General features: G+C 38.6%; 1 protein-coding gene across 1 annotated transcript in view; it reads left to right on the forward strand.

Moving 5' to 3' along the window:
- Positions 1 to 27329, forward strand: part of RUNX1T1 (RUNX1 partner transcriptional co-repressor 1) — a 141402-nt gene that overhangs the window by 86279 nt on the left and 27794 nt on the right. The window contains 4 exon segments of the mRNA XM_047783619.1: positions 1402 to 1583; positions 14502 to 14752; positions 19329 to 19414; positions 19976 to 20177. Coding sequence (XP_047639575.1) covers positions 1402 to 1583; positions 14502 to 14752; positions 19329 to 19414; positions 19976 to 20177 — 721 coding nt within the window.

Here is a 27329-nt window from a genome sequence, read left to right on the forward strand (position 1 = left end):
AGAGGGTTTTGTTTTGTTTTGTTTTGTTTGGTGTTTTTGTCTTTGTAGGGCTGCACCCAAGGCATATGGAGGTTCCCAGGCTAGGGGTCCAATCAGAGCTACAGCTACTGGCCTACACCAAAGCCACATCTGTGCGGGATCTGAGTTATATCTGTGACCTACACTACATACAGGTCATGGCAATGCCAGATCCTTAACCCACTGAGCGAGGCCAGGGATTGAATCTGTGTCCTCATGGATGCTAGTTGGGTTTGCTAACTGCTGAACAATGATGGGAAACATGAGAGGGCTTTTTTTAAAAAGGCACTTGGGCCCAAAGATTGGGGTACTTGGGACCCCCGTATTCATATAGGCTTTTCCACCTGATAGATTAATCAGTATACATGGCACCTGGTTCCTACAAATAAAACCCTTGTATTGCATACTTATGTTATTGACCTTTTCTTGAGTTTGGAGAATTGTGTTATTGTGGAGCTGTTCATACTCTCATACTCTCCACTCTTACTCCCCTCCCTTCTGAAAAAGTAACAACACTCTGGATTTTTGATGTCAGAGTAAATTTACTTTTCAGAGTAAAATTCTAAGGTTTTTGTTTCTTTCATCTGTGTGAAATTGCCTCTCTCCTTATTACATTTGAGATGCCAGAATCATCTGTCAACAACCATGTTCTCAGGAGTCTTTTTCCAAGTGTTGGGCTTGGTGAGGAGTCAGAGTAATGAGTACACAAGACTTCTGTTAAAATATATATATTCCTTGGAATAAGTCTGATGAAAGAAAGCAAGGTTACCTCTGTAGACTAGGAATATATGCTTTGTACATGAATTCCAACTGGGATATCTGACCAGCCTCAGGCCAATACTGAATTTCTATATGAATCTGATGATAATTAAAAACAATCTCTATATTTCTATGCCGATCTCTATATTTTTTCATTTGAAGTTAGTGGTTGACCTAAGAAATTTCCTAGGATTAGCCTTTTTACCTGGTTAAGTAACTCAATATAAAATGGAATGTGTTAGGTTGCCTAGAGATTAATTGAAGCAGGTATGTATTTCACACACCTTCTGTCTTCCTTGTGGAAAACAAAAGTTGCTCCTGGGAACCTGATATCCTGTAGTGCTTATAATCTTGTTATGTTTGAGTATGAGGGGATCTTAAATACGAGCTGCTCCCAGTGTTATCAGCAGGCCTGAAGGCGGGAAGGGTGAGGTGGCTCACAAAAGTCAGACATCCCCTGGGGAGGCTGACACTGTGGCTCAGTCCTTGAGAGTTGTGCTTGGGAATGGCATGCATTCCCTGGCATTTTTGTTTAGCTAGTGTGGTCCTTCAAAAAGTGGAGTAGATCCACTGGTTAGAAGGAGCTTTTCAGGCCACCCTCTTATTTCTGTCATACCCCTGCAGGCCAACTTGCCCCTGCTGCAGCGCGAGCTCCTCCACTGCGCAAGGCTGGCCAAACAGAACCCTGCCCAGTACCTCGCCCAGCATGAACAGCTGCTTCTGGATGCCAGCACCACCTCACCTGTTGACTCCTCAGAGCTGCTTCTCGATGTGAACGAAAACGGGAAGAGGCGAACTCCAGACAGGTGAGAGGGAGCAGTATCCTGGACCTGTGGTATACAGACATGTTTCCTGTCATGTTTAAACTGCTGACTGACACATCTTACAAATTGACAGTAAGCTAGAGTGGCCATCTAGGGAACCTTGCTCTGGCCTGGGGTGTTACAGAGTGTTGAGTCTCTGGCCTGTGTTAAGTTTTCGTGCAGGGTTATCTTTGCTACTTGTCATTTTTTTTTAACTGTAATTGTTCTACAACACTATGATAGTTCCAGATGTACAACATAGTGACTTGATATTTCCATACATTGCAAATGATCACTGCTGCTGTTTGCAATATTAAAGGGTATAGAGATGAATGATATTCAAATGTGCCAAGTTCTTAGACACAGAGTCAATGTAGGCAAAACTCATTTTATTGTATTTTACTTGGTTGTTCTTCACAGATACTGCTCTTTTTTTCTTTTTTTTTTTTTCAAAACAAATTGAAGGTTTGCGGCAACCGTCCATGGAACTTAGTCTGTGGGTGCCATTTTTCCAATAGCAATTGCTCATTTTATGTTTCTGGGTCACGTTTTGGTAATTCTTACAATATTTCAGGCCTTTTTATTATTGTATTTGTCATGATCTGTGATCAGTGATCTTTAATGTTAGTTAACTCATAATTGTTTTGGCATTTGTTTTAGCAATAATGTATTTTTAAATTAAAGTATGTACCTTTTTTAGACATAATGCTATTGTACACCTAATAGACTATAGTATAGTGGAAACATAACTTTTAAATGCCCTGGGAAACCGAAAAATGTGTGTGACTGGCTTTATTGTGATATTTTGTTCATTATGGTGGTCTAGAACTGATTGTACAATATCTCCGAGGTATGCCTGTATTAAAATTCTCATTTCATTCCTGGTTTTCTCAAAACATGGTAATTTTGAAATCTGGCCTAAACACAATGAAGTAGCTATTTAATTTGGGTTGTATATGATCTAAGAGAAAACTTCTGGGAAGCTAGCAGAACTGAGTGAAGATAACTCTTAACTCTTAAGTAGAACTAATAGAGGGCAGTTTTGCTGAAAATTTTATTAGTCAGCATTCATTCTGTTAGGCACTCTGCTGTCTTAACTGAGAATTCTCAGAAATGTAAAATAAAGCCCCTAGCCATTAAACCCTAAAAAGTAGTTGCTAAATAAGGCATATGCATGAAACTTCCCCTGTATTTTATTAAAATAATTTTCCTCAATACCTCAGCTGCATATATAAATATCTGCTAATATAGAAATATAAAATCTTATGAGCATCTTGCATCACATATACAACATATGGAGAGTTTTAAAATGAAATTATATTCAAAAACTTATTTGTCATATGCTTAGTTTCCTTTCTCTACCTACCTGTTCTCTCTTTCTGCATTTCATCATGCAAGAGTATGCCAGCCTTTGAGAGGTTAACACTCTGGCACAGATTCATAGGAGCTTACAATCCTTGGAGCTGCTCAGAGACATCTATCTGTGACCGACTTAGCCACCCTTAAAATGTATTAGCTGCTTTGCAAATCAGAATGTTATTAAAAGCCAGCCAGTTTACATACAGTTATTCCATAATCCTCTGTTAAGCAGTTTTTATGCTCCAGTCTCTGGAATTTTTCTCCTCTCAACACAGGACCTCTTAATAGGTTAACATTCCTAAAGCAAACGGTTATGTGTGTAGGTAGACCCACCTCCATACGTGACCTACCAACAACTTGTATTTTTGCAAGTTGTATTTCCTGAGTCATCTTCAAGCATTTAGGACTTTTGCTCTTAAAGGCAGCTGTTTAATCCAGGTGTCCGAATGGCATGTCCGCATGATGCTGAAAACTAAGAAGCAGCCCAAAGAGAGAAGATTCGCATGTGTATTCCTCTCTGATCCTGCAGAAAAATCTCTGCTGGTATTGAGATGTTTCAGCTCCATGTTTCCAAGACAATGTAGTAAAAGAAATGAGAAAGAAACTAGATAGAAAACTGGGAAAAAGAACATTTTTGGGGGTGGAAGCGAGGATAACAGAGAAAGGTTTAGGTAGCTGTGAATGTACCATGACTTTAGACCTTCCTTGAACAGTGCTGAGGTAAGCCTTGGGCAATGTGCTAACCTTGATATGGAAACTTCATATAAATTCCACAGAAAATCATTTTTTTTTTGTCTTTTTGCTATTTCTTGGGCCGCTCCCGCGGCACATGGAGGTTCCCAGGCTAGGGGTCGAATTGGAGTTGTAGCCACCGGCCTACGCCAGAGCCACAGCAACGTGGGACCCGAGCCCAGCTGTATCTGCCACCTACACCACAGCTCACGGCAACGCTGGATCGTCAACCCACTGAGCAAGGGCAGGGACCGAACCCGCAACCTCATGGTTCCTAGTCGGATTCGTTAACCACTGCGCCACGACGGGAACTCCCTGTTTTGATGATCTGTAGCTGTGTGTGTGTGCATGTTTGCATTCAGTCAGACAGAACCTGAAAAAAGAGTCTTCGATCTTATTCTCCCTCTGGTTATTCATAGGCAGTTGTTGGAGTCAGAATTCAAACAGTTGCTCTTTGGATGGAACATTCTTTTTCAAGTGGAAACGTGAGGTGTGTGTTACAGTGGAAAGATGGCAAATGGATTTCCTTAGAGTTAGGAGGAAGGGTATCAAGAATATGTTGTGTAAATATATTTGTATCTTGTGGGAATTTGATCAGAGCCAAGAAAATATGGGCCTCTACAGTATTTCTTTGCATGTATTTTCTGCATCTTGTTTGCATATGCATTTTCCTTCTTTTCTGATTATTTATCTGTATATCCAGATCTACTATATGAAATTTTATAGAGTATGGAGCTGTCTGACAGCAGAGCTTTTTTTTGTTTTACTGAATGTTTTGTTGGTGCATATGGTCTGACATGGATGAGCAGCCACGGTGAGATTTTGGAGTCTATTAAACTGGCTCATTAAAAAGATCAATCTGTTTCTGTAATAACACTGGGAACCATCAGTCACTAAAAGAGGGAAAAACTGACACCTGAGGAGAAAACACATTTTGGTAATTTGTTCATGACATGTCACGAACAAAAGAGCGCTCTATATTTTGTTTACAACTTTAGGGGTTTAAATTTTGTGACAATTGCTGATTTAATCTACTAAACAGTCATCACGTAGGGTTGGGTTTTGGCAAATTCTCATTCTTAAATATGATTGTCACTGGTTATATTTCTTTTTTTAAGCATTATTGTTATTTACAGAGATAGAAATACCTTGGGGAAGTGTATGAATTTTTTTTTTTTTCCCTGCAGAGAATGGTAAAATTTATTCTACTTCTTTTTAAAAATAGCTCTGGAGTGAGTCCCTGAACAGCTATACTAGATTTGTAGATCTGTGGTAGACTATCGTAGAACCCAAACCAGAAAAAGACAGTTTTCATTTAAAACTCATGCTTTTTTTTTTTTTTTTTCTGAAATATTAGGCAATGATAGAAAGTTCTGATTTCTGTTGTTTGTTCCTGTGGAAAGTTTTGTCTATCTTGCCATTCTGTGATGGGACAAGTTGAAGGAGGGAGTGTGAACCTTTTTTGGAGCTGGTTAAATGAAGTGACCACTTTCAAAGAGAGAATAGATGTTAAGAGCCCTCTTTAAAACTGCTCCCCAGGAAGGTCAAGAAGAGGCTCACACTTCAGATGTGAGGAGGGAAAGAGCAGTTGGACACTGCTGCAGATACAGCTGCATTTCTATGTAGAATAGATAGAATATAATAGATATATAGTATAATAGATAAGACTTAATAAGCTTAAAAAGATTCTTTTGTTGTATTATCACTTAATGTCTTTTCTCACAGCTTGGATGTCACAGCTCTTGTGTCTGTAAGGTATTCTCATCTGTTATGTTGGTTTTGTGACTCAGAATGTTGCTTAAGAACTCAAACCTAGGAGTTCCTGTTGAGGATATGGGTTTGATCCCTGGCCCCACTCAGTGAGTGAAGGATCCAGTGTTGCCTTGAGCTTCAGTGTAGGTCACAGATGCAGCTTGGATCCAGCATTGCTGTGGCTATGATGTAGGCCAGCAGCTGCAGCTCTGATTGGATGCCTAGGCTGGGAACTTCTGTATGCTGTGGGTGTGGCCCTAAAAAATAAATAAATAAAAGAATTCAAACCTAATGATCATTGGTTTTGTGAAGGTCTCCATTGTCCCACCCCTCATTTTAGGTGATTGATATTAACTATTTATCTCCATCCATTACGTATGTGGATGAAGGGGATTAATAATGCATAGAATATGTTATAATATATAATATAATATAATGAAACAAGAATTATTATAATATGGTAGTAGACTATAATGTAAATAATCATTTTAATGTAATTATGCTTTAAGGTACTCCCAGTTTAATACACCTTTTATTATGAAGGCCATGTAGTTGTGTGGATATGTATTTTCTCCTCCCCCAATTATTAAACATTATTAAAAGACTTTCTTGAGCTTTCAAAGTATGTAATTTGTCAGCTGGAAGGGATCTCATGGATTTACCAGGTCAGTCCTTTCTCTTTATACTTGAGAAAACTAATACCCAAAGAACTTGCTTAAAATCAGAGAGCTTCTTAGTGGAGAAGCCAGCATATTTACATACCCGGAATCTTCCAGTTGCACAAATTTGTTTTAATGTTCAGAGTTTAAGTAAAGAAAGCTCAGCTATGAGTTGTGTCCCCCCAACCCCCTTACTTTCCTTCATTTATTTCTTCTCTGTCGCTCATGGGGGTAAAGGTAATCATAGAGTATTCTGATGTTTTATAAATCTTTATAAAGATAGGGGATCCATAGTCAGCCAGGTTCCTAGCTTAATGAGTAAATTAGAAAACGCTAAATGTTGGAGGGTCATAAGGCAGTCATTTTGAAACCACATTAGTTCAATATATAAAACTCGTCAGCAAAGTACACACCAGCTGAACCTGTTAGGTCCATTTTTTCCTTTTTTGAAAAATAAATGAAGTTTCAATATTTTTGTCATTCTAAAGAGAAAAGATACGTGCATTTTACAAGGAATTGTAGAATTAATTGACTGTGCTCATAAGAATTAAATTTGTATTATCTGGGAGTTCCCGTCGTGGCGCAGTGGTTAACGAATCCGACTAGGAACCATGAGGTTGCGGGTTCGGTCCCTGCCCTTGCTCAGTGGGTTCACGATCCGGCGTTGCCGTGAGCTGTGGTGTAGGTGGCAGATGCGGCTCGGATCCCGCGTTGCTGTGGCTCTGGCGTAGGCCGGTGGCTACAACTCCAATTCGACCCCTAGCCTGGGAACCTCCATATGCCGCTGGAGCGGCCCAAGAAATAGCAAAAAGACAAAAAAGACAAAAAAAATATTGTATTATCTACTGCATTCAGTTTTCTATGAAAAAATGTGAGGAATTTATATTATATTCACTCATTGTTTTGTGATGCATCTTTTATGCATTCTCCAGTTTCAAGAAAAGAGTAATCGTCCATGTAGAAATGATTTTTTTATTATTAGTCACATCAGTTGTGGAGGTCTCTAGTGAATAGCATTAAGCTGCATTTTGCACGATGAGAAAGATAATAACACTATTGTATAGAACATTTTGGTCTTGCCACACTCCAGCCTCAGCATTCAACTTGGCTTGTTTTTCCTGTTCTCCTGGGGTCTTGCCCTGCTGAACGTTGTTCATGCTTTAGTCTATATTCTGACTGATGGTATCTTTTCTGTGCCCTAGTTCTTATAAATCATAATGCTGTTCATACTTTGCAGAATAACTCAGGCAAGATTTACTATTTGAACAAAGGCTTCCTTGTCATAAATGTTATAATAATGGTTACTGTTTACTGAGCACTTAAGATGTTCCAGGCCCATGCTTAATAATATACATGTAAGCACATAGCACTTATTTCCAGACCATTCTGTTGCATAGATTCAGGCAAGCTGGATGCTGTGTCTGAGGTCGCATGGCTTGTAACAAGCATTGATGGGATTCTAACCTCTAGGTTCTCTGACTTGAATGCTTGTGCTCTTATATTTATGTCTGTATACCCAGCCTCTGACTGCCTCAGCTTGAAACCACAAATGCTGAATATCTGTTAGGCTCTTTATGTAGATTCTCTCACATAGACCTCTCAGTAGCTCTGAAATAATCATCCCTATTCTGTGGCTCCTGAAGAGTAATCCTCCAGTCATGTTGGGGATCATGACTTCCTTATCTTTGTGAGCCCACTTTCTACTTGGAGACAGAAAGCCCTGTGAATCCAAATGTTAGGTCCAGGTATCATGTATTTGTCTGGAGTGGCCAACATGCGCTTGCATCTTGTTTACTCCAGAAGATGTTACCCCACTGCTCAGGAAGTGATCTCCTAGGTGGTGGTTTAGCAATAGAGAGATGGAAAGCACCTCTTTCCATGTGGCTCGGTAGTGATGGTCCTGTCTCACTCAGTGCTCTGTTCTTCATGGCCTAAACATCCCACTTCCTGCCGGGTGATATTTCTGCAAACACGGTAATCCCTGCATGTTGTCACAAAGAATTAGGAAGGAGAGGAATTCATAACATATTTTGTTTCAGGTACATTATTTAACACCAATAGAAGGCTGTATGTAAAGACTTTGTTTAAACTCTCCTATTTCCTAACAATTCCTAAAGAGACATTTTACTGAAGGGTGTTTTGAAAATATGATGCCATAAATGATCCCCCCGCCCTTTGATTCTAGACCTTTCATTGGACGCCTTAACAAAATGAATGTGTTAAAAAAGAGAAGGAAGATTTGTTTAATGTTATTAATGTCTTTGGGCTTCTTTAATAGAACTGCCCCTCCCCCCCCCCCCCCGAGATTTAGATAATAGGCTTCTAAAATACAAAAGTAATGTTTTTATTTTCTTGAAGACTTGGCCAGAATCTCAGCCCTGACTCTGACTGAGATGCCTGCAGAGTGGGACAGTGGTGTGATCAGGTCAATATTAAGTGTCCTGGAGTAGGGCAGCAGGACCCATGCAGAGATGCTTAAGAGACCAGCAATAGCACTTGATTTGAAGAAAAACACTATAGGGCGACTTCCCAGTTTTTATTTTGGTGGCACGATAAAAGGTAGCTTTAATTGACTGGTATAGGAAATACCAGAGAAAGACAAGGTCAGTTTAGCCATGTGCCCTTTGTAATGCCTGGGGTCAGCTGGAGAAGTCAGCACCTTAGCTGTGTATTTATTTGTAACAGGACTAAGATCAGAAACTTTAAGTTTCTTCCTTGGTATTCTCAGGTTTATTATGCCACACCACTTTGCCTTTCTCTAGCAATCTTTATAGTGTTGTTTTCCCCACCTAAAAAAAATTTTTTTTAATCTAGAAAAAATTCATGTCTGTTCTTGTCATGTAAGAGGTTGACAGATCCTCTTATTCTGTTCATTGCCATGACATTAATAATATTTTTTCATTCTTCCCCATTTCTCGTGTCACCAAGGGATTATTTATCAGTGCATGCTAACCAATAATGACTTTTAAAATATTTTATATGGAGGAAAAATTTTTTAAAACTTTGGTTTCTTTCTTTTCATTCATATTTAAAAAGATTTATTGAAGTATAATTGATTTACAGGGTTGTGATAATTTCTGCTGTACAACAAAGTGATCCAGTCATACATATACACATATCCATTCTCTTTCAGATTTTTTTCCCCACATAGATTATCATGGAATTTTGGGTAGAAGATACAGCATGCTATACATCTGTGTTATACAGCATGTCAAACAAGTCAGTTTATAGTCTCTGTTATTGAGGAGCTGAGAGAAAGTAGCCTCAAGTGGGGTGAAGTGTAAGTTAGGTTGTCTCATAAGTGGTTTTATTTCTTTTTAAACATGTGTTGTTTCCTATTAGTTCTATTTTACTGGGTAGAAAACTGAAGCCAGCAGGTTGGCTTTCCTAGGTTATCTCAAGGTCACACAGCTGAGTCCTGAGCAGTCCTCTACTCTTAGGACATCAGACCCTGAGAGAGAGAGAAGTGGTTGGGATCTAAATGTTGGAGTGTTTAGGTCATATTCAGGAAAATTTCTCCTGGAAGGGAGCTAGAATATAAAAAACAAACCAAAAAATGCCTTCCAGAAATCCATGAGATGTGACTAGGATTTGAGTTATTTCAAGAGTATGCTGGTATAGGACAATGAAAAGTATTTTAGTTTTGCCTAATATACTTTGAAAGAGTAACAGATGAACATGCAGCTTTGGAATTTGCTCAGCAAATGAGAGGTAGATAGTTGTGGGCTTTTTAAACAGCAGACAGATAAATAGCAGTTAAGTTATTTTGATTACTTTTCTGGACATTTGAATAAGGTTGGCTTTATAAGTAGACATGAGTGGTTGGAGGAAGCACCAGGGAGACTTTTTTATAATTTCGTTTCTGTGAACCCTTTTAAAAGCTTTTCTGTGGTAAGCTTTATTGTTTCAATAGCTGCAGTTGAAGGGATGTGATAGCAATGACAGGACAAATTTAGGACCTAGCCGCCCGCTTCCTAGAACATTGCTGTCCTTGTTCTAGGAGGGGTTAGAAAAGCTTTAATATGGGCTCATTGAAGTAATAGCCCTGATCTGAGGGCAAAGATTTAAAAAAAAAAAATCTATCTAACTACTTTGAAAATAGGAAGAATTCTTCCAATATTGCATATTCTTATTATCTTTAAAAAAAAAAATCTTTTTAGGGTCACACCCAAGGCATGTGGAAGTTCCCAGGCTAAGGGTTGAATTGGAGCTGTAGCTGCTGGTTTAGGTCACAGACACGGCAACGCCAGATGTGAGACCAGGAATCTGCATCCTCATGGATACTAGTCATGTTCATTACCACCAAGCCACAGTGAGAACTCCTGTTCTTGTTATCTTTGAACAAAGAGACACAAGACCAGTAAGTTGAGATGGTTTGACACAATTGGGTCAAAGATGTTTTGATATTTAGAAATGTTTCGATGTTTATATATTTAGGCTGCTGTAAGGTATTTAGAGGATATTTTGTATTTTTGCACACATTGTTCAGAGTAAAGAACAGAGAAGTTCTCTGTTGGTTCAAGTGGTTGACTTGAACATAGTTTGGCCAGTGGACCATTAGCTCTGTGTTTTCAATCATATAATCATGACATTTTATTTTATTTTTTAAATTTTTTTTTTCTTTTTGCCATTTCTTGGGCCGCTCCCGTGGCATATGGAGGTTCCCAGGCTAGGGGTCCAATTGGAGCCCTACACCACAGTTCACGGCAACGCCGGATCATTAACCCACTGAGCAAGGGCAGGGCTCGAACCCGCAACCTCATGGTTCCTAGTCGGATTTGTTAACCACTGTGCCACGACGGGAACTCCGATCATGACATTTTATTTTAAAAAAATTTTTTTTTGTCTTTTTTGTTGTTGTTGTTGTTGTTGTTGCTATTTCTTGGGCCCCGCGGCATATGGAGGTTCCCAGGCTAGGGGTTGAATCAGAGCTGTAGCCACCGGCCTATGCCAGAGCCACAGCAACGCGGGATCCGAGCCGTGTCTGCAACCTACACCACAGCTCACGGCAACGCCGGATCGTTAACCCACTGAGCGAGGGCAGGGACCGAACCCGCAACCTCATGGTTCCTAGTCGGATTCGTTAACCACTGCGCCACGACGGGAACTCCTAAAAAAATATTTTAAAAAAAATTGATGTGTAGTTGATGTACAATGTAAGTTCAGGTGTACACCTTTACATTTTTAAAGGTTATATTCCACTTATTATAAAATATTGGCTATTTTCCCTTTGTTGTACAAATGACATTTAGATAAAAATATAGAATAACTGAAATTGCAGACATTTCAAACTAGAAAGGACCTCAGAAATAATCCTAGTCCAGTGGTTTTCAAACTTGATTTTAGAAGCTGACTTTTTCTTTTAAAAATGAAACTTTAGGTGAAACTGTTAAAATAAGAATGAGAAGTGAGTTCCTTTGGCCCTTTAAATCTAGATTCTTTGGGGTAAAAGCTCTTTATTACCTGTGGAGTCCCTGGGCACCTCAGATGGCACAGTTTGAAAACCACTGATCTAGTCCAACCCTTTCATTTTACAGATGAACAAACTGAGGTCCAAAGAGGTTAAGTGGCTTGCCCAAGGTCACACAGCTAGTCGTGGAAGAGCTAGGACTAAATCTCAGGTCTCTTGATTCCCAGTCCAGTGCTCTTTCCACTACACCACACTGCCAGTAAGGTAGGTGCTGTGTTGACATTATGTTCCTAGCTACTAAGAGTCTTCAGAATTTTCCAACTGATTTATGCTGGAAATGTTTATGCATTAAGTGTTGGCATGTATAAGTATACATTCAGAAATGTATAGGATATGGAAATACAGTTTAGAATCACATAGATATCTTCTTAGAAGATAAATCTATCTAGAATGTTTCCATCCTTTTTTTTTGGATTTTTTTTTTTTTTTGTCTTTTTGCCATTTCTTGGGCCGCTCCTGCGGCATATGGAGGTTCCCAGGCTAGGGGTCGAATCGGACCTGTAGCTGCCAGCCTATGCCAGAGCCACAGCAACGTGGGACCTGAGCAGCGTCTGCAACCTACACCACAGCTCGCGGCAACACCGGATCGTTAACCCATTGAGCAAGGGCAGGTATCAAACCCGCCACCTCATGGTTCCTAGTTGGATTCGTTAACCACTGCGCCATGATGGGAACTCCTTTTTCGGACTTCTTAGGGTATGCCCACAACATATGGAAGCTCCCAGGCTAGGGATCGAATCAGAGCTGTAGCTTTGGGCCTATACCACAGCCACAGCAATGCCAAATCCAAGCTGCGTCTGTGACCAACCCACAGCTCATGACAAGTCTGGATCCTTAACCCATTGAGCAGGGCCAGGGATCGAAATTGTGTCCTCATGGATACTTTCAGGTTTGTTACCACTGAGCCACAACAGGAACTCCCTCCATTCACTTTTCCAAATTGTTTTAAAGCAATGAATTTAGGTAATGTTTAAAACATTTTAGTCTGATCAATGATCAATATATATGGAGTCAGAATATTTTAGTGCAGATGGGAGCGGCATTGAGCCTTCTGGTTGACACTCCCATGAGGGCCATGCCCTGCCGACATTGCCAACGGTGGTCAGTCTCCTGGCCCAGAACAGTTCATCTTTCTCCAGCATGTGTTGGGCATGTATTCATATCACATGAACTCTGTGGTTTCCCTCAGTTCTTCTGTCTTTAACTCCTTTCTTCTTCTTAGTCTTTTGTATGTATAAGCTATCACTCTAACCTAAAGGGGTATAAAGGATTGTTCATTGTAGAATCCCATCACCCCTAATGATCTCTTGTCAAATCCATTTCCATTCAGGTCCCTCCAGTTTTATCCTAGAGGACCTTCCTTGCTGGTCAAGGCGGTGGCTGTGGACCGGTACCCACAGATTCCACACTGTGAGGTGCTCATCCTATTTGAGAGGGTGGAGCACCGCAGTGGTGCAGGACCCTCCAGCCCAGCCCCTACCTGAGCCCCTAGGTGACACTCTGTAGGACACTGGGGCTTCCCCACTTCCCCAGGCCCCTAAGGCAGCCACTGCCCATGATGCAATGTCCAGGCTGCATCATGGGCAGAGCCCAGGGGGTCCCTGAGTCCTTGGCCTGCCCCAGGACATTCAGACAGCAGTCACAGAGAGCATGAGACCTATTGTCCCTGGAGGCTCCTACAGTCTGCTCCCCCCCTTTTCAGGACTAGGAAAGTAGAAAAGTATACTAAACCTAACCAACCTAAAATCAAAAGAGGCAGGCAGAAATCTATGGCTACTATGACTTGTTGGAATTCTCATGGGGAAATTTCCCAGGGCAAATAGATGGTACCACTGGTCTAAGCATACAGTGCTTGTCTTCTGAAGCTAGCCAATTAAGTGAACAATTAGTTTGGATGCTGTGCTTTCAGTCAAAGTCGATGTGGTATGTTCCTGCCTTTCTGAGTATATTGAGGTAGACTCTTTGAGATCCATTTAGCTGGAAGATATTTCTTTAGCTCTACCTCTGTTTGAGAATTTAGGAGCAGTTATCAGATCTCATTTATAGAATGTATTCGTTCTGAATTGAGAGTTTTATGTATCACATGATGAAGTGCATTCAAGGTGTGCCTGTCCTGTCCTAATAAGATCTGATGAACTCAGACAGGTTACTGAGCTCTTTGGGCATGTGTTTCCTCAACTTTAAAATAAGTTCTAATCCCATCTTGCTCTGTATGACTGCTGATTGATTATCATGGTGACCCAAAATAATGTCAGTCCCAGACATTTCATTGTTTTATTGCATTAATTCAGTTTGCTCAGTGCTTTCCAACAGAACATTCTGAGATGATGGAAATGATCTGTATATGCTGCCTGATTCTGTAGCCACAGGTGGCAATTAAGTATTTGAAAAGTGGCTACTGCTACTGAAGAACTGCATTTGAAACTTGATTTAACTTAAACCACATGTGGCTACTGTATTGAACAACCGAGCTCATAGATATTCTCTGATGGGAATGTCAGATACAAGGTTGGATTAATGAAAGAAGTGTACCCAAAGAATTGATCAAAGAGAGTGATGCTCTTGTACCTTGATGAATCTTCACCAAATACAGTTGATCTGAGGGTGTTTGTTAGAAATTGAGAAGTTGCTTTTGAATGAAAATGTGTTCTGCAGAGGGGAGATCAACTTTCCTCTTATTTGTGGCCTAATCACCACACGAGCTTCAACCAAAAAGATGTTTGCTAATTAGATAAGAAGTGGAATATTTTCTCCTATGTGCAGTGTTTTGATCATTTAAGCCTCAGCATGAGCTTCAGTGAACTCCCACAGGCCTAGGAAGCTGAGTTTAGAAAGTTTCTGGCCAGTAAAAGAATATTCTGTTTATACTACCATGTTCAAATGTGAGTGTCTGAACTATACTGGTTTCCATGTACATTATGAAACACATTCTTTTTCTTCCTCCCTCAGAACCAAAGAAAATGGCTTTGACAGAGAGCCTTTGCACTCAGAACATCCAAGCAAGCGACCATGCACTATTAGCCCAGGCCAGCGGTACAGTCCAAATAACGGCTTGTCCTACCAGCCCAATGGCCTGCCTCACCCCACCCCTCCTCCACCTCAGCATTACCGTTTGGATGATATGGCCATTGCCCACCACTACAGGGACTCCTATCGACACCCCAGCCACAGGGACCTCAGGGACAGAAACAGACCTATGGGTAAGACTGAAGGAGCTCCTCTCTTCTTATGCAGTCGTGTGCTTGGATCATTACTTCTCAGCTAAACTTGAGGCTTGAAATCTGTGATAGTGGTAAAACTTCTCTTTCTTTAGATAAAGTCTCCTTAATGAGAGAATTTGGTTGGTATTAATTTGTCCCTTAACTAACAGCTATGCTTTCTCTCTCTTAATTACTTATGTTCTTTGTGACAGCAGCTTTTTTGGGGGATGGCAGAGGGGGGCATCTAACTACAAAAACCCTAACTGTATTAACAAATGCAAAGGGAATTTTTAGTTTCATCTTTTTTTTTAAAAAATGGCAGATTTTGTATGTAGTTGGCCTGCCACAAATAAAAATGTCTTTCATTTCAGATAGTCTCAAAGTTCAATTTGATTTTTTTAGTCTCTGTGATAGTCTATTTGAAAAATATGGTATGGTATTATGTCTGGGGCTTGAGTCAACAGATGTTCTTTGAGGAATGATTTAGTACTCCCCCTCCCCACCTGGAAGTGCCAGTGATTCAATTTCGTGTTGACAATTTAGTGTCAAAGATCAAGAATACCAAGGAAAGAAAGAATTTGGGTAAATATGTGTTGCGTTTGCCTGTGTTCATTCCTTCTTTACATAAAAAAGTTGGAAGTGAAGCATTTAGGAGACATCGTGTTCTAAAGAACAGGTACTCACCATGGAAAATGAGAGGAAAGACAGGTAAGTTTTGACACATGATCAGTGGCTGAGGTGACGACCTCACTGTTTCTGGTCCTGAGGCTTACTCAGTTCCTGATTTTTGGTGAGTCAGTGATAAACTGAGAGCAGCAGTCAACCCTCTGTCATCTTTTTCTGTCCCCTGTGTCCATGCTATCCAGCAGCACGACTGCCTTTACCTTGTAGCTTACTGCTGACAGAGTTACCTGACATGGATGGTTTGGTGGGCAGGGTACTGGGAACAGCACAAGATGAAGTCCAAGTAGAAAAGCAGAACATGGAGCAAAGGGTGCAAAACTCGGGCAGCATAGCCAGTTCCCTGCTCAAGCAGCAGGGACTGCAGGTTTTTAGCCACAAGCAGAGAGAGCGTGGTAAGCAGAAGTTTATGTTAGCTTTCTAACTAGGTTAATAGCACATAGGGATTGCCATAGTACATGCATGTTTAGAAAGCAGAGAGAGAGAGTCTCATTGAGGGGAGAGGCTATAGAGGAGGTCCTGGATGTGAGATAGTAAAGTAATAGCTTCACTTCCCTGCAGCAGTCATTCCTACATTTATGTAATGTGTCAGACAAAAAGATAAGCATATAATTTGTGCTTTCTTAATAGCCAATCTGTCTGATGTTCTCTTAGGTACCATTTTGAAGAGCTCTCAAAAATGGTTATGTTCTTTCTCAGTCTGGATTGATAGTTTGACCCTCAAATCAAATACAATAACAGCTCCCTTCAAAGCAAAAGCCTTGCCATTTATTTATGACTTAATACCCTCAAACTACAATTGCTCATTTTCAAGTAGAAGTGGAGTCACCAGGTCATTCTAAGACCAATTCAAGGTATCCCACTTTGTAAATGCTAGGAAATAGCCTGTTTCTTGGGCACAAATTCTATTTTATGAAATATTAGTTCCAGTACACTATAAAGCAATCAGCAAGAAAGTAATTATACTTATGGGCAATGATTATGTTTTCATCTAGTAATGTAAAATATCCTTTTATGAATTATATCTGTACCCACTGGTTTTATGTGATTTTTTTTTTCATCAGACCATGTTCCTTACCTTTTAATTATATTAGCTTATAAAACTAATAGTGCTAATCTCTATAAATATATGCAAGTACTTAACCATCCCTGAAGTCTGGCCGAGTTTAGTGTGTGTTAAAATAAAATAAGATCTTGATGTATGAGTAACAGATTATGGTGTTACATCAGGCTGCCATTTTGAGAATATAAAAATTGTCATAAAGGTATACTTAGTCTGGTATGATTTATAAATGTCTATTATAAGTAGAGACATATTTATAGAGACATATACTCAGTAGAATCCTTTAATAAAGTATCTTTACAAGCAGCATTAGTTTATAAGTAAACTTAGAGTTTCAGCTTAGTTAGAAGCTTGCTAAGACTCAACATTAGTGTCAAATTGCCTTCAAACGAAAATTTGTTTTAATGAGTCTGAACAGTTTCCCCCAGTACATCCCTCTGTTATTAATGGATATAAATAAAAATGTGTGGTGATGAATATTTAAGTATCTAAAATGAGGAAATTAATGTAAAAATTTGAGTTTTTTTTTCCTTTTAAAAAATTTGGCTCTATCCAACAGATGACCTTCAGAGTTCAAAAGCATCAAAAAAAAAAGTTTTTTTTTTTCACCAAGTACTTGGGCTCAAACATGTTTCTAAAGTACTTATTTTGTTGTTAAATGAGGTGATGCTTTGCCCTATCCCACAAATGCTGTTATCCCATGAGGCACAGATATCCTGTTGCTCGTTCATATTATTCCACGTGTTAGAGCTCATGTCACTATCGATTTAATCTGCTGAACTTTTGAAACCCTTAAGACCTCTGAAGTTCTTAGTCCTTAAAGACAAATAGTAAGATGCTTCCATCATGAAACTTAACACCACATTATATCGTTATCACTCTCCAGTTGTTTTCTGTGATGACTCATTTCAGTGGTAGTGCTTTTTCCCTAAAACACAGGCAACAAGTAAGTCAACAAAAATTGCATATTTGCAAACATTTCAATTTGAAGTTGTCACAACAAGCAGAGCAATAACTAAATATTACTTTTCTCCAGTGTCTTCTATTATGCGGATTATTAAAACGTATTTGCAATTTTACTTTTTACCAATAGGTGGCATTGACAATTTTAGCTTTAAAAATGTGTTTCAGAATATATTCTAATTGGAGAGGAATGGTGCAGAGTGTTTTACATTTAGCTTTTTATTTAGTCTGAGAAAGCTGTCGTATATGTGTTCACTTCCCTCAGCTGTAAGTTAAATCCTGTTTCATGGTTGGCTGAAAAGAGTCATGTGACTTACTACCTTTATTTTGCTAAATCAGCTAAAAGTGAGAATTTCTAACCATTCAGATTTCACAAAAAGTAGAAGGCAGTGTCTCATAACTCTTGCTGTATTTACCCCAAGTAACACCCTCAGGAAAGGAGCCTGGGTATCTAGAAACCTAAACCAGGCCAAACCAGAGTAATGGTGTGAGAAGTGGCAACCTAAATGAATAGTTTTGTTTAAAATGGAAAATAACTGCCATAGCCCAATGCCTTTCCTTTGTAGTAGAACATAAGGTGTTTTACACATATTGAGTTTGTCAGAAGAGCCACAAGTTTCCAAATGTCTCTGATCAGAGCTTTCCATCAATACTTTTAGCAAGACACATTTATATTCTTTCTCTTTTTTTTTCCCGTTAATGACTGCACCCATGGCATACGGATGTTCCCAGGCCAGGGATGGAATCTGAGCTTCAGCTGTGACCTGTGCTACAGCTGTCACAACACCAGGTCCTTTAACCCACTGCACCAGACTGGGGATCAAACCTACATCTCTGCAGTTACCTAAGCTGTTGCACTTGGGTTCTTAACCCACTGTGCCACAGTGGGAACTCCTATTTTATATTTTGATGAGCATCCTGGCTAATTGCTCATGTTTGTTACTGTTGTTTCTCAGTTGGTAAGCATTTCTATGTTACTTTCTCATGGTAGTATCTTTACAGTAATGCTAAAGATATTTATGTTGTAGACGACAAATTAGGATTTTTGGTTTCTTGGCTTGGATGTATGATATATGTCCAAAAATTATATCTGCTTTGTTGATTGTGTTTTCATGGAGAATGTCCAATTTATTTTTATCTTAACATTTTTGGTAAATGGAATGAGTATATTTTGCTTTCATGTTATGCAAGCCCTCTTGTAATTTTATCGTGAAGGTGTATGTCGTAGGATTGTGTTCATTTCTACTGAGCTGAGTTGTTGAATAGTTTGACCGTGCTTGTTTTTAGAAAAGCAGATCCCTGTCCATGGAAAACAATTTATGTTGTCTTTGTGTTTTTAATGCAGGGAAGCCACACTTTGAAACCACTTAATGCCTCCTGTGGTTACTTCTATTTATTGAGAGTCGGGATATATTTGATTTTTCACTTAGGAACATTATATGTATAACTAGATCAGGGCTTGGTGTCACTTTACTCCCTATCTTATGTGTAAAATAAAGGGTTCTGACCAGATGGGCTCTAAAATCCCTTCTAGTTCTAACATCTTATCATTCTGTATTCTATTCTATATTCTATTCTATATTCATTATATATATATTCTATTTTATATTCATTCTGTATTATATGTATATTCTGTATTATATATAGAATATATTGTAAATATATTAATATAATTTATATATAATATTATATATTATGTAATTATATTCTATATTATATTCTAGACTTGAGTCATTCTCTATCATCTGAGTATGACTCATGTCTCCATTCAAAATCGAGCATGTCTTCACATTGTTTGCTAAGTGGTTATGCACATGTGGATTATGTCCTCAATGTTTTATGGTGATTCAGCCTTCTTTATATTTGTAGGGTTGCATGGCACACGTCAAGAAGAAATGATTGATCACAGACTAACAGACCGAGAATGGGCAGAGGAATGGAAACATCTTGACCATGTAAGATGTTGGTAATCATTTAGGTTAAGAAGTGTTTTGAAAATAGTTGGAGTGAGGTTACATGGTAAAAATGTGGGGATGCTTTGATGGTGTTATGCCAGCCTTGAAGAAATAAAAAGTGTGAATGTTTGAAGTAGAATATAGGATTTGATTTCTAAATGGATATCAAAGCCACTTACATAAGACACATGTTTAGATCACGTGATGGAAAGGAGTTCTTAAAGCCAGATCAGTGGACTACTGTTTTATTTGGAGAGAGTTGTTTAGTTTATACTGTAATGGGATTTGTATTTGGAAAGATGGGTTTATTGCCTACATGTCTTCAGCTGAAATCTCCCTGTCATGCCCCCCCCCCCCCCATTTTTTATTCTCATTCCCATTGAGTTTACTCATTTTTCGGTCTCTCTTTCAAATCTAACCTTGGGAAATATTAGAGGGAAGTCTTGGGAATAAAATAGCATTCTTCATTGTCCTAAAATAGTTTGTTTCACTACCCACCCGTCTCTGAGTTGTGGTGATTGATATTTCCTTCTTTTCTCCCTCTCCCCATTTCTCCCATAGCTGTTAAACTGCATAATGGACATGGTAGAAAAAACAAGGCGATCTCTCACTGTACTAAGGCGATGTCAGGAAGCAGATCGGGAGGAACTGAATTACTGGATCCGGCGGTACAGTGATGCCGAGGACTTAAAAAAGGGCGGCAGCAGTAGCAGCAGTCACTCCAGGCAGCAGAGTCCTGTCAACCCAGACCCAGTTGCACTAGGTATCTTTTCTTCAGATGGACATATTAAACAGCTATTTCTTATGCTGTTGATGCTAATTTTATTTTTAACTTGTCTTTTCAAAAATACAGGCTGTATAGGTAATTGTAGAACAGCAAACACTTTATATCCTCAAATATGTCTTATTTGTTAGGCAGGTTGGCATAAAAAGAGGCAGTCACAGAAATTAAACTCCTTTCCCAGGTTAATGTGTTGGGCATATGGCAGAACATCAAAGCTGGGCCAGAATTTCTTGTGCATCACTAAAATGTGTACTCCTTCGTAGTACAGCTCTTTGGGCTCTGTCTCCAACCTACAGAAACAAAACCTCAGGGAGTGGGCTCAGAACTTCTAGCAAGCTCTCCAAGGAATTCTGCTGCACCCTGGTGTTTGAGAGCACTGCAGATGGGGATATTTATTGTCTAGTTTTTAATTCAAGACACAGTCTCCAAGATAATCTTGTTTTGTGTCTGTATCTTTTTTTTTTTTTTTTAAACAACTGCACTCAGAGCATATAGAAGTTCCCAGGCCAAGGATGGATTTCAAGCCACAGCTGCAGCAACACCTCCATGGTGACCTGAGCCTCTGCAGTTGGATTCTTAACCCACTGTACTACAGGGGGAGCTCCCTGTGTTTTACATTTTAAGAAAACATTTTACCTCAAAATCACTCCAAGAAGAGACCTAGAGGCACTTTAGTGCTGACTGCCACTGGAAAACTAGAAAGATGTAGCTCTTCCATGACCTTAGTTTATGTTGCTTAACCATGATTTTATTAATTCTGGTTACTTAAGAGGAGTGTTAGTATAGTCATGCTTTAGAAATTGAGTGCTAATATGTTGCCATATTGAGATTTGGGAATTGTTTATAACCATAAACAGAGTGGAATCCCAAATATATGGGAAAAGCTTTGAACCTGAAATAATTTTTGAATGGCTTTTGAACTTTTCCCTAAATTAATTAGCTGTTGTCATTTACATTTCTGGCCATTTCTTGAATATAATCTGAGTCAACTTAATGGAGATGGATTTGTGTTGACCCCTGTTCTCCTATCTCACCATCTCCCACATTCTTTTCTTACATGCTGTGTTTTAAGTACACACCTATTACCTAGCTTAAGTTAGGGTACAGTCCCTGCAGTATAAACAAAGCCACTCATGCACGTGTAGATTAACTAAGCTTGTGACTTTGGTCTCATTGTCACTCATGGGTGATGGTCAAAAAACTTAAAACTTGAAGTATATTATCTGGCTATTGATCACATTATCTTTTTTATTAAAATGATTCATTCGTAAAGTTTCCTTTGCATTTAGGTTTGTGGATTCCTCCTGATCCCTGAACACTGAATGTCTACTGCCATAATAAGTACTAAATAAAGGAAGATTCCAAGTCACTTAATTTATCCAGCAGACATTACTCTAAAGCCTGTTTTAAAGATAAATGGGTTATTTGTTAGATTATGTTAAGATGAGCAATGAAAATAGGTTTAAGTTTAATTTGAACCAATGTTGGTCCAAATAAAATTATTTAGAGTAGAGTAAGCATCTTGTTTTTTATTTCCTTATTGTGAACCAGAATTGGTTATAATCATAGAAGATCTGCTCAGGACAAATAAAGAGGATATTTGTAATTATCCAGTCTAGGCAAATTTGAGAACCTTAAAACAGAAATTTGGGAGTAAAAATAATCATTTTAGCCAGCTCTATTGAAGAAATTCATTGTGTCAGTGCTTGTTTACTCTGTGTCACACATCATGCAAGGCACTGGTAATAAAACAGAAAGATTCTTAATTCCTTCCTTTGAGAACTTTTGAGGTAGTGACAGCGATAGACAAGGACACAGACTGGCAGGCTACTCAAATTCAGTCCCCTGCACGAACAGGATTAATACTATCTGATGTCCATTGTAAAATAAAAATTTCAGAAGTGGATAAGGATTTCAAATTCTGTGAGTTATCTTCACACAGAACATGGGACAGTTACCATGTACACGTTCTAGTGATGCAAGTGTTCATTGCTGAGAAGCTAGGTTTAGTTTCCCTGTCATGTAATCAAAAGAATGCACTGGTTTTAAAAACTCCTTCTTGGGAATTCCTGTTGTGGCTCAGTGGTTAACAAATCCGACTAGAAACCTTGAGGTTGCGGGTTCGATCCCGGGCCTTGTTCGGTGGGTTAAGGATCTGGCGTTGCCTTAAGCTGTAGTATAGGTCGCAGATACGGCTTGGATCCCGAGTTGCTGTGGCTCTGGTGTAGGCCGGCAGCTATAGCTCCAATTAGACCCCTAGCCTGGGAACCTCCATATGCCACGGGAGCGGCCCTAGAAAAAGCAAAAAGACAAAATAAATAAATAAATAAATAAAAATAAAAACTCTTTAAGAGTATGCAAATTATGTTACTTTTAATGATGACTTGATGAATTCATGTTTTTAGTAAAAGAGATTGCTTTGCCACACTGTAAGCTTTTATAGATTGTATTTTTCAAAGACTATCAGTAGTTCATTTCGTTGCTTGGACTGTTCTTTAGGGACACAGAACCCTAGATTACCTTTTAAAGAAACTAACCACAACTTTATGGAGAAACAGTCAAGAGCCACACAACATGCAAGTTATCTAGCAATGATTTCCCTGTGTCTTTTGCTAGTAGATTCCTTCAGTCTTTGAGTTCCATCTATCTTGTGGGCTGGGTTGTGGCCATAACTAAGAAGACAGGTTGTTTGTAATAATGGGCGCAGTCATTAACATTAAGTGCTTTCTGAGGTTTTCTCTTAGGCTTTGGAGTTGGTTGTATTAGTGTGGGTAATTAAAGAATTGGGGATAATGGAGTTCCCGTTGTGGTGCAGCGGAAACGAATCCAACCAGCAGGAACCATGAGGTTGTGGGTTCGGTCCCTGGCCTCGCTCAGTGGGTTAAGGATCCGGTGTTGCTGTGCACTGTGGTGTAGGTCGAAGATGCGGCCTCAGATCTGACATTGCTGCGGCTCTGGCGTAGGCCCGTGGCTACAGCTCCAATTAGACCCCTAGCCTGGGAACCTCCATATGCCGCAGGTGTGGCCCTAAAAAGGACAAAAGACAAAAAAAGAAAGAAAGAAAGAAAAAGAATTGGGGATATTGACTGCTAAATTTATGTTCCACCTCCAAAAAATGTGTAGTGGGGTAGGGTGTGTGTACAGATACAGCTTTGGACATGTACATGCAGTGTTCCCTATTGTGTGTTGGTTTTGTCTGTGCATTTCTTTTAGCCAGATCCTCTCAATTGTTAAGCTTATGTTTGTTTAAATAAAACCTTCAGAATAATGTTACAGAAGATATCTTTCATTCAAAATATCACCCTAGTCACATTCCTGTCTTAGAATCAATGGCATCATTTAGTCATAAACTCATTTTTATCATTTACAATTGTATTTGGTTTCTCTACAGAGGAGAAAGTAACTTCCATGACTGTTGTATTTATTAAACTCATTTCCATTCTCACTTCTGAAATATATCCATAGTATTATGTGAGTGTGAAGGGTTGGGTAAGATAACATGATTTTTTTTTTTTGTCTTTTTAGGGCTGCACCCGTGGCATATGGGGGTTCCCAGGCTAGGGGTCGAATCAGAATTGCATCTGCTGCCCTTCACCAGGATCTGAGCTGTGTCTGTGACCTACACCATAGCCCAGGGCAACGCTGGATCCTTAACCCACTGATCAAGGCCAGGATCGAACCCGCAACCTCATGGTTCCTAGTCGGATTCATTTCTGTTTGGCCACATGGGAACTCCCCAAGATAACATGATTAATCTATTACTAATTGAATTTTAGGAGTTTCACCCAGATATTAAGTAAAGACTATTTTAAATGCGTAGCCTCATAAACACTGTTTAGATTGAGTACACAAATGAATCCATAACATATTTCTACTCTTTATACATTTATGTTTTGTTAACATTTTGTACTTGACCAGAGCAGGTTAATGCCATCAGAATTGATGATTTTATCACTGAAGTAGAAATGCTTTTCTGTGTATAGGGTGGTACCTGCAGAGTATTAGTTCTTCATGTGCTTCTGAGTGTTTATCCAGGTCACTGGTTCTGTTTCTTTCCTCTGTCTACATTTCCTTTTTTTCCCAGTATGCTGTTCACACCATTCTGTTGGCTTCTGACATTCGATTTCCTTTAAATTACTTATTTGCTGCCTTTGGACGGTTGTAGAATCTTTCCACACTTCATCTTATATTTGTGTGCCCTCTTTCTGTGTTTCTCAAGTCTCCTGCATCATTAGAGAAAGTTATAAGAGTTATTTAATGAGGGATGTAAGACCTGTATCAGAGAATGAATCATAAAACTCTGAAATAGGAATACATCTTTCTGTGTTTTTTTTTTTTTAATGTTTAAGTATTGTGAAGAGGGAGTATGAAATTTAGAAAATACCTTCATGTGCATCTTGTTAAAGGTTTAGCTCTTGCCTGAAAGAGAAATGTCAAAAAGAGGTTTTTGTTTTAAATAAAATGATAAATCAAGTTGATCATCCATAAGAAGTTTAGAAATTCAGAATTTGTTTAATGAATACTACCCCCTGCCTCAGATAGCTTGGTAGATAAATTAATATTTTAAAATTCCTTTGGCTAACATGTTTTATCATTTGTCATATGATTGGATTATACAATTTCTTATCAGTGTCTAAATACTCAGGAAATCCAGCATGAAAGCTAAAATACAGGGTCTGAGCAGATGTCTAGATCTCAATCCCTCGTTCTTTTTACTAGTTTTGTGGCCTTTGGCAAATAACTCTGCCTCAGTTTCCTCATCTGTAAAATGGGGATGATAACAATACATATTTCATAGGTATTTCCCTATTAAATGAGCTAATAGTTATAAAGCGTACGGAACAGTGCCTGACACATAGTAGATGTGCTGTAAGTAATAGCTATTATTATTATTTCTAAGGTACAATCTCAGTGTTTAGGGAATAGTAGTACATAAAATTAGTCTTTTTGCTTGGCATCCAAGTTTATGAAATTATAGTAGATTCTTAGGTATTTTTTCATTCTGAAAGTATTTCCAAACAGTAATTTTTAGGGGCTAGTTTATTGTATAGGCAGAGAAACAGGAAAGGGGGAATTCTGTTTTTAAAACAGTAAATCTACTATGCCTTTGGGACCCTAATTCATAATACATGAAAATATATAGAAAAATAGATTACTCCCACCAAAAGGAATATATTTTTCACCTTCTATAGTATCATTATAAAAACCACAAACAAGTTATTCAGAATATATCTGTATATAACAGTTTAGATTTTATGTACTCATATTGATTCATTTTAAATTACATTATGCAGTTCATTTCAAGACAGTGCATCTGAGCTCCCAATATAAAGTGCCTACTGTATTTTTTTAAGTATACTGTATTTACTATATTGGCTTAAAAGAGATGTGACTATTAGTTAAACAGTCCATTTTTGAAAAACAGGAAGAGATGGTTGCCTCCTTGTAGCACGAAGTGATTTCGTTGTTAAAGATGGCTCCTAGATTTGTTTGGGCTTCTGAACATAAAGTTGAAATTTCTGAATTTATTATCTTTATAAACAATAAGTAGTATTTACAAAGATGAACCTCATTTAACTTTTACTTTTGATGTTTTTTCTAATAGCTGTTATCAGGATCAGAGGCTCATCCTGCCCACTACAGGGTGAAGGCCTTTCCTAAACATTGCTTTAAGCGTGGCTTGTGCCTGGGTCATGTGAGGTCATGTTGTTCTCCAGAGGCTATCAGCTCATTCTGTCTTGTGTATTAATGGTGGCTCTTGCTGTAATCTAGTATCCACTGGATCTCCATCTGTCCTAAGTACAGTGCATCGTCCATCTCTTCAGACAGCATAGATTGCTCTTTGTCCTTTCACACATCTTGTAACATTTCCTCACTTTGACTTGGTCTCCTAACTTCATACATCATTTTTCCAGAGGCTTCCTCTTCCTCTTCTCTCTTCCCCAAGCAATTTGTATCCCAGCTAAACTTAATTCAAAAGGACTTTAATATAATTTTTCCATTTTGCAGTAATTACATATATATACATTTCACATTTTAAACCATCTCATACAGACTCTTCTTTGTTCTAAATTTTAGAACAACCATCTTATTTTATAGCAGCTGATATTTTATAGGTGGTCAAGATTTAATGGTTAAAAATTAGCTTCTTTAGAATCTGAGGCTTAGAAACAGTGTTTTGCACAAGAAAGTCTTTAGAAGTTGTCTCCTGTGAAATTGATCAACTTAAGGATTTTATTGTTTTTAAGCTCAGTTTTGCCAGTATAGAACCTGTTATTGCTGTTATTCAATCAGAAGAGAAAATGGGACATTTTTGTTACTTGGTTTCTGTAGCTAATAAAGTAGTATTTGTCAGTGTGTCACAAAAGATTCTGAGGAGTACGTCTATTGTCATCACTCCATTTTTTTCCGTTGGTAGGACGCAGTAACTTAGAACTAGAGAGGATATTCCAAAATATTTATATTTGTAAATGGATGTATGCTATTTGAAAAAATCATTTGCCTTTATTTTCCACAACTATTTTTAAAAAAAAAAACTTTTTTTTTTTTTTTTTTTAGAAAGCAGGATAGGATTAAGAGAACTTGCTTGATTGATGTTGGTGTTCCTATCACGTTTCTAGGTCAGGTGGAGTTTGACCCTATGCAGATAGGACAGTGTGTCATTGAGAATTCTAGGGAGATGTAGCCATGAGGGTGAAATACTGCACAACTTTCCTGTGTGGTGTATATGGATCCTTATAGTCTATACCAATTATATAGCACATGGGAAGGTGGGTGTACGATTGATCCTGTACATCATCTTTGCGTAAATTTGGGTGGCTCTTCATGAGATTTGATTAAAATTCATAAAGTGTCATCTAAGAAGTTTGAGGACTTCCCATCAAGGACTGAGGCAGTGAGTTGCAAACTATAGAAATAACTTCTGTTCCCAGGTGACATGTACTAAGGGGGTAAAAAAATTACTGGTGTATGTTGCCTAATCCAAACCTCTTCAGTGGTTCTGTTTTGTCCATAAAGTTTTGTGCCCTTTAGATTTAAGTTCTGAGAGAAAAGAGAAATTTAGTTTTTTATAAGGAAGTAAAGTATACAGTCGGAACTATGTCTAGATACTCATATTGCAACAGAAGAAAG

Source organism: Phacochoerus africanus, chromosome 6 (assembly GCF_016906955.1).
Source record: "Phacochoerus africanus isolate WHEZ1 chromosome 6, ROS_Pafr_v1, whole genome shotgun sequence".
In the NCBI taxonomy this organism is placed as follows: Eukaryota; Metazoa; Chordata; class Mammalia; order Artiodactyla; family Suidae; genus Phacochoerus; species Phacochoerus africanus.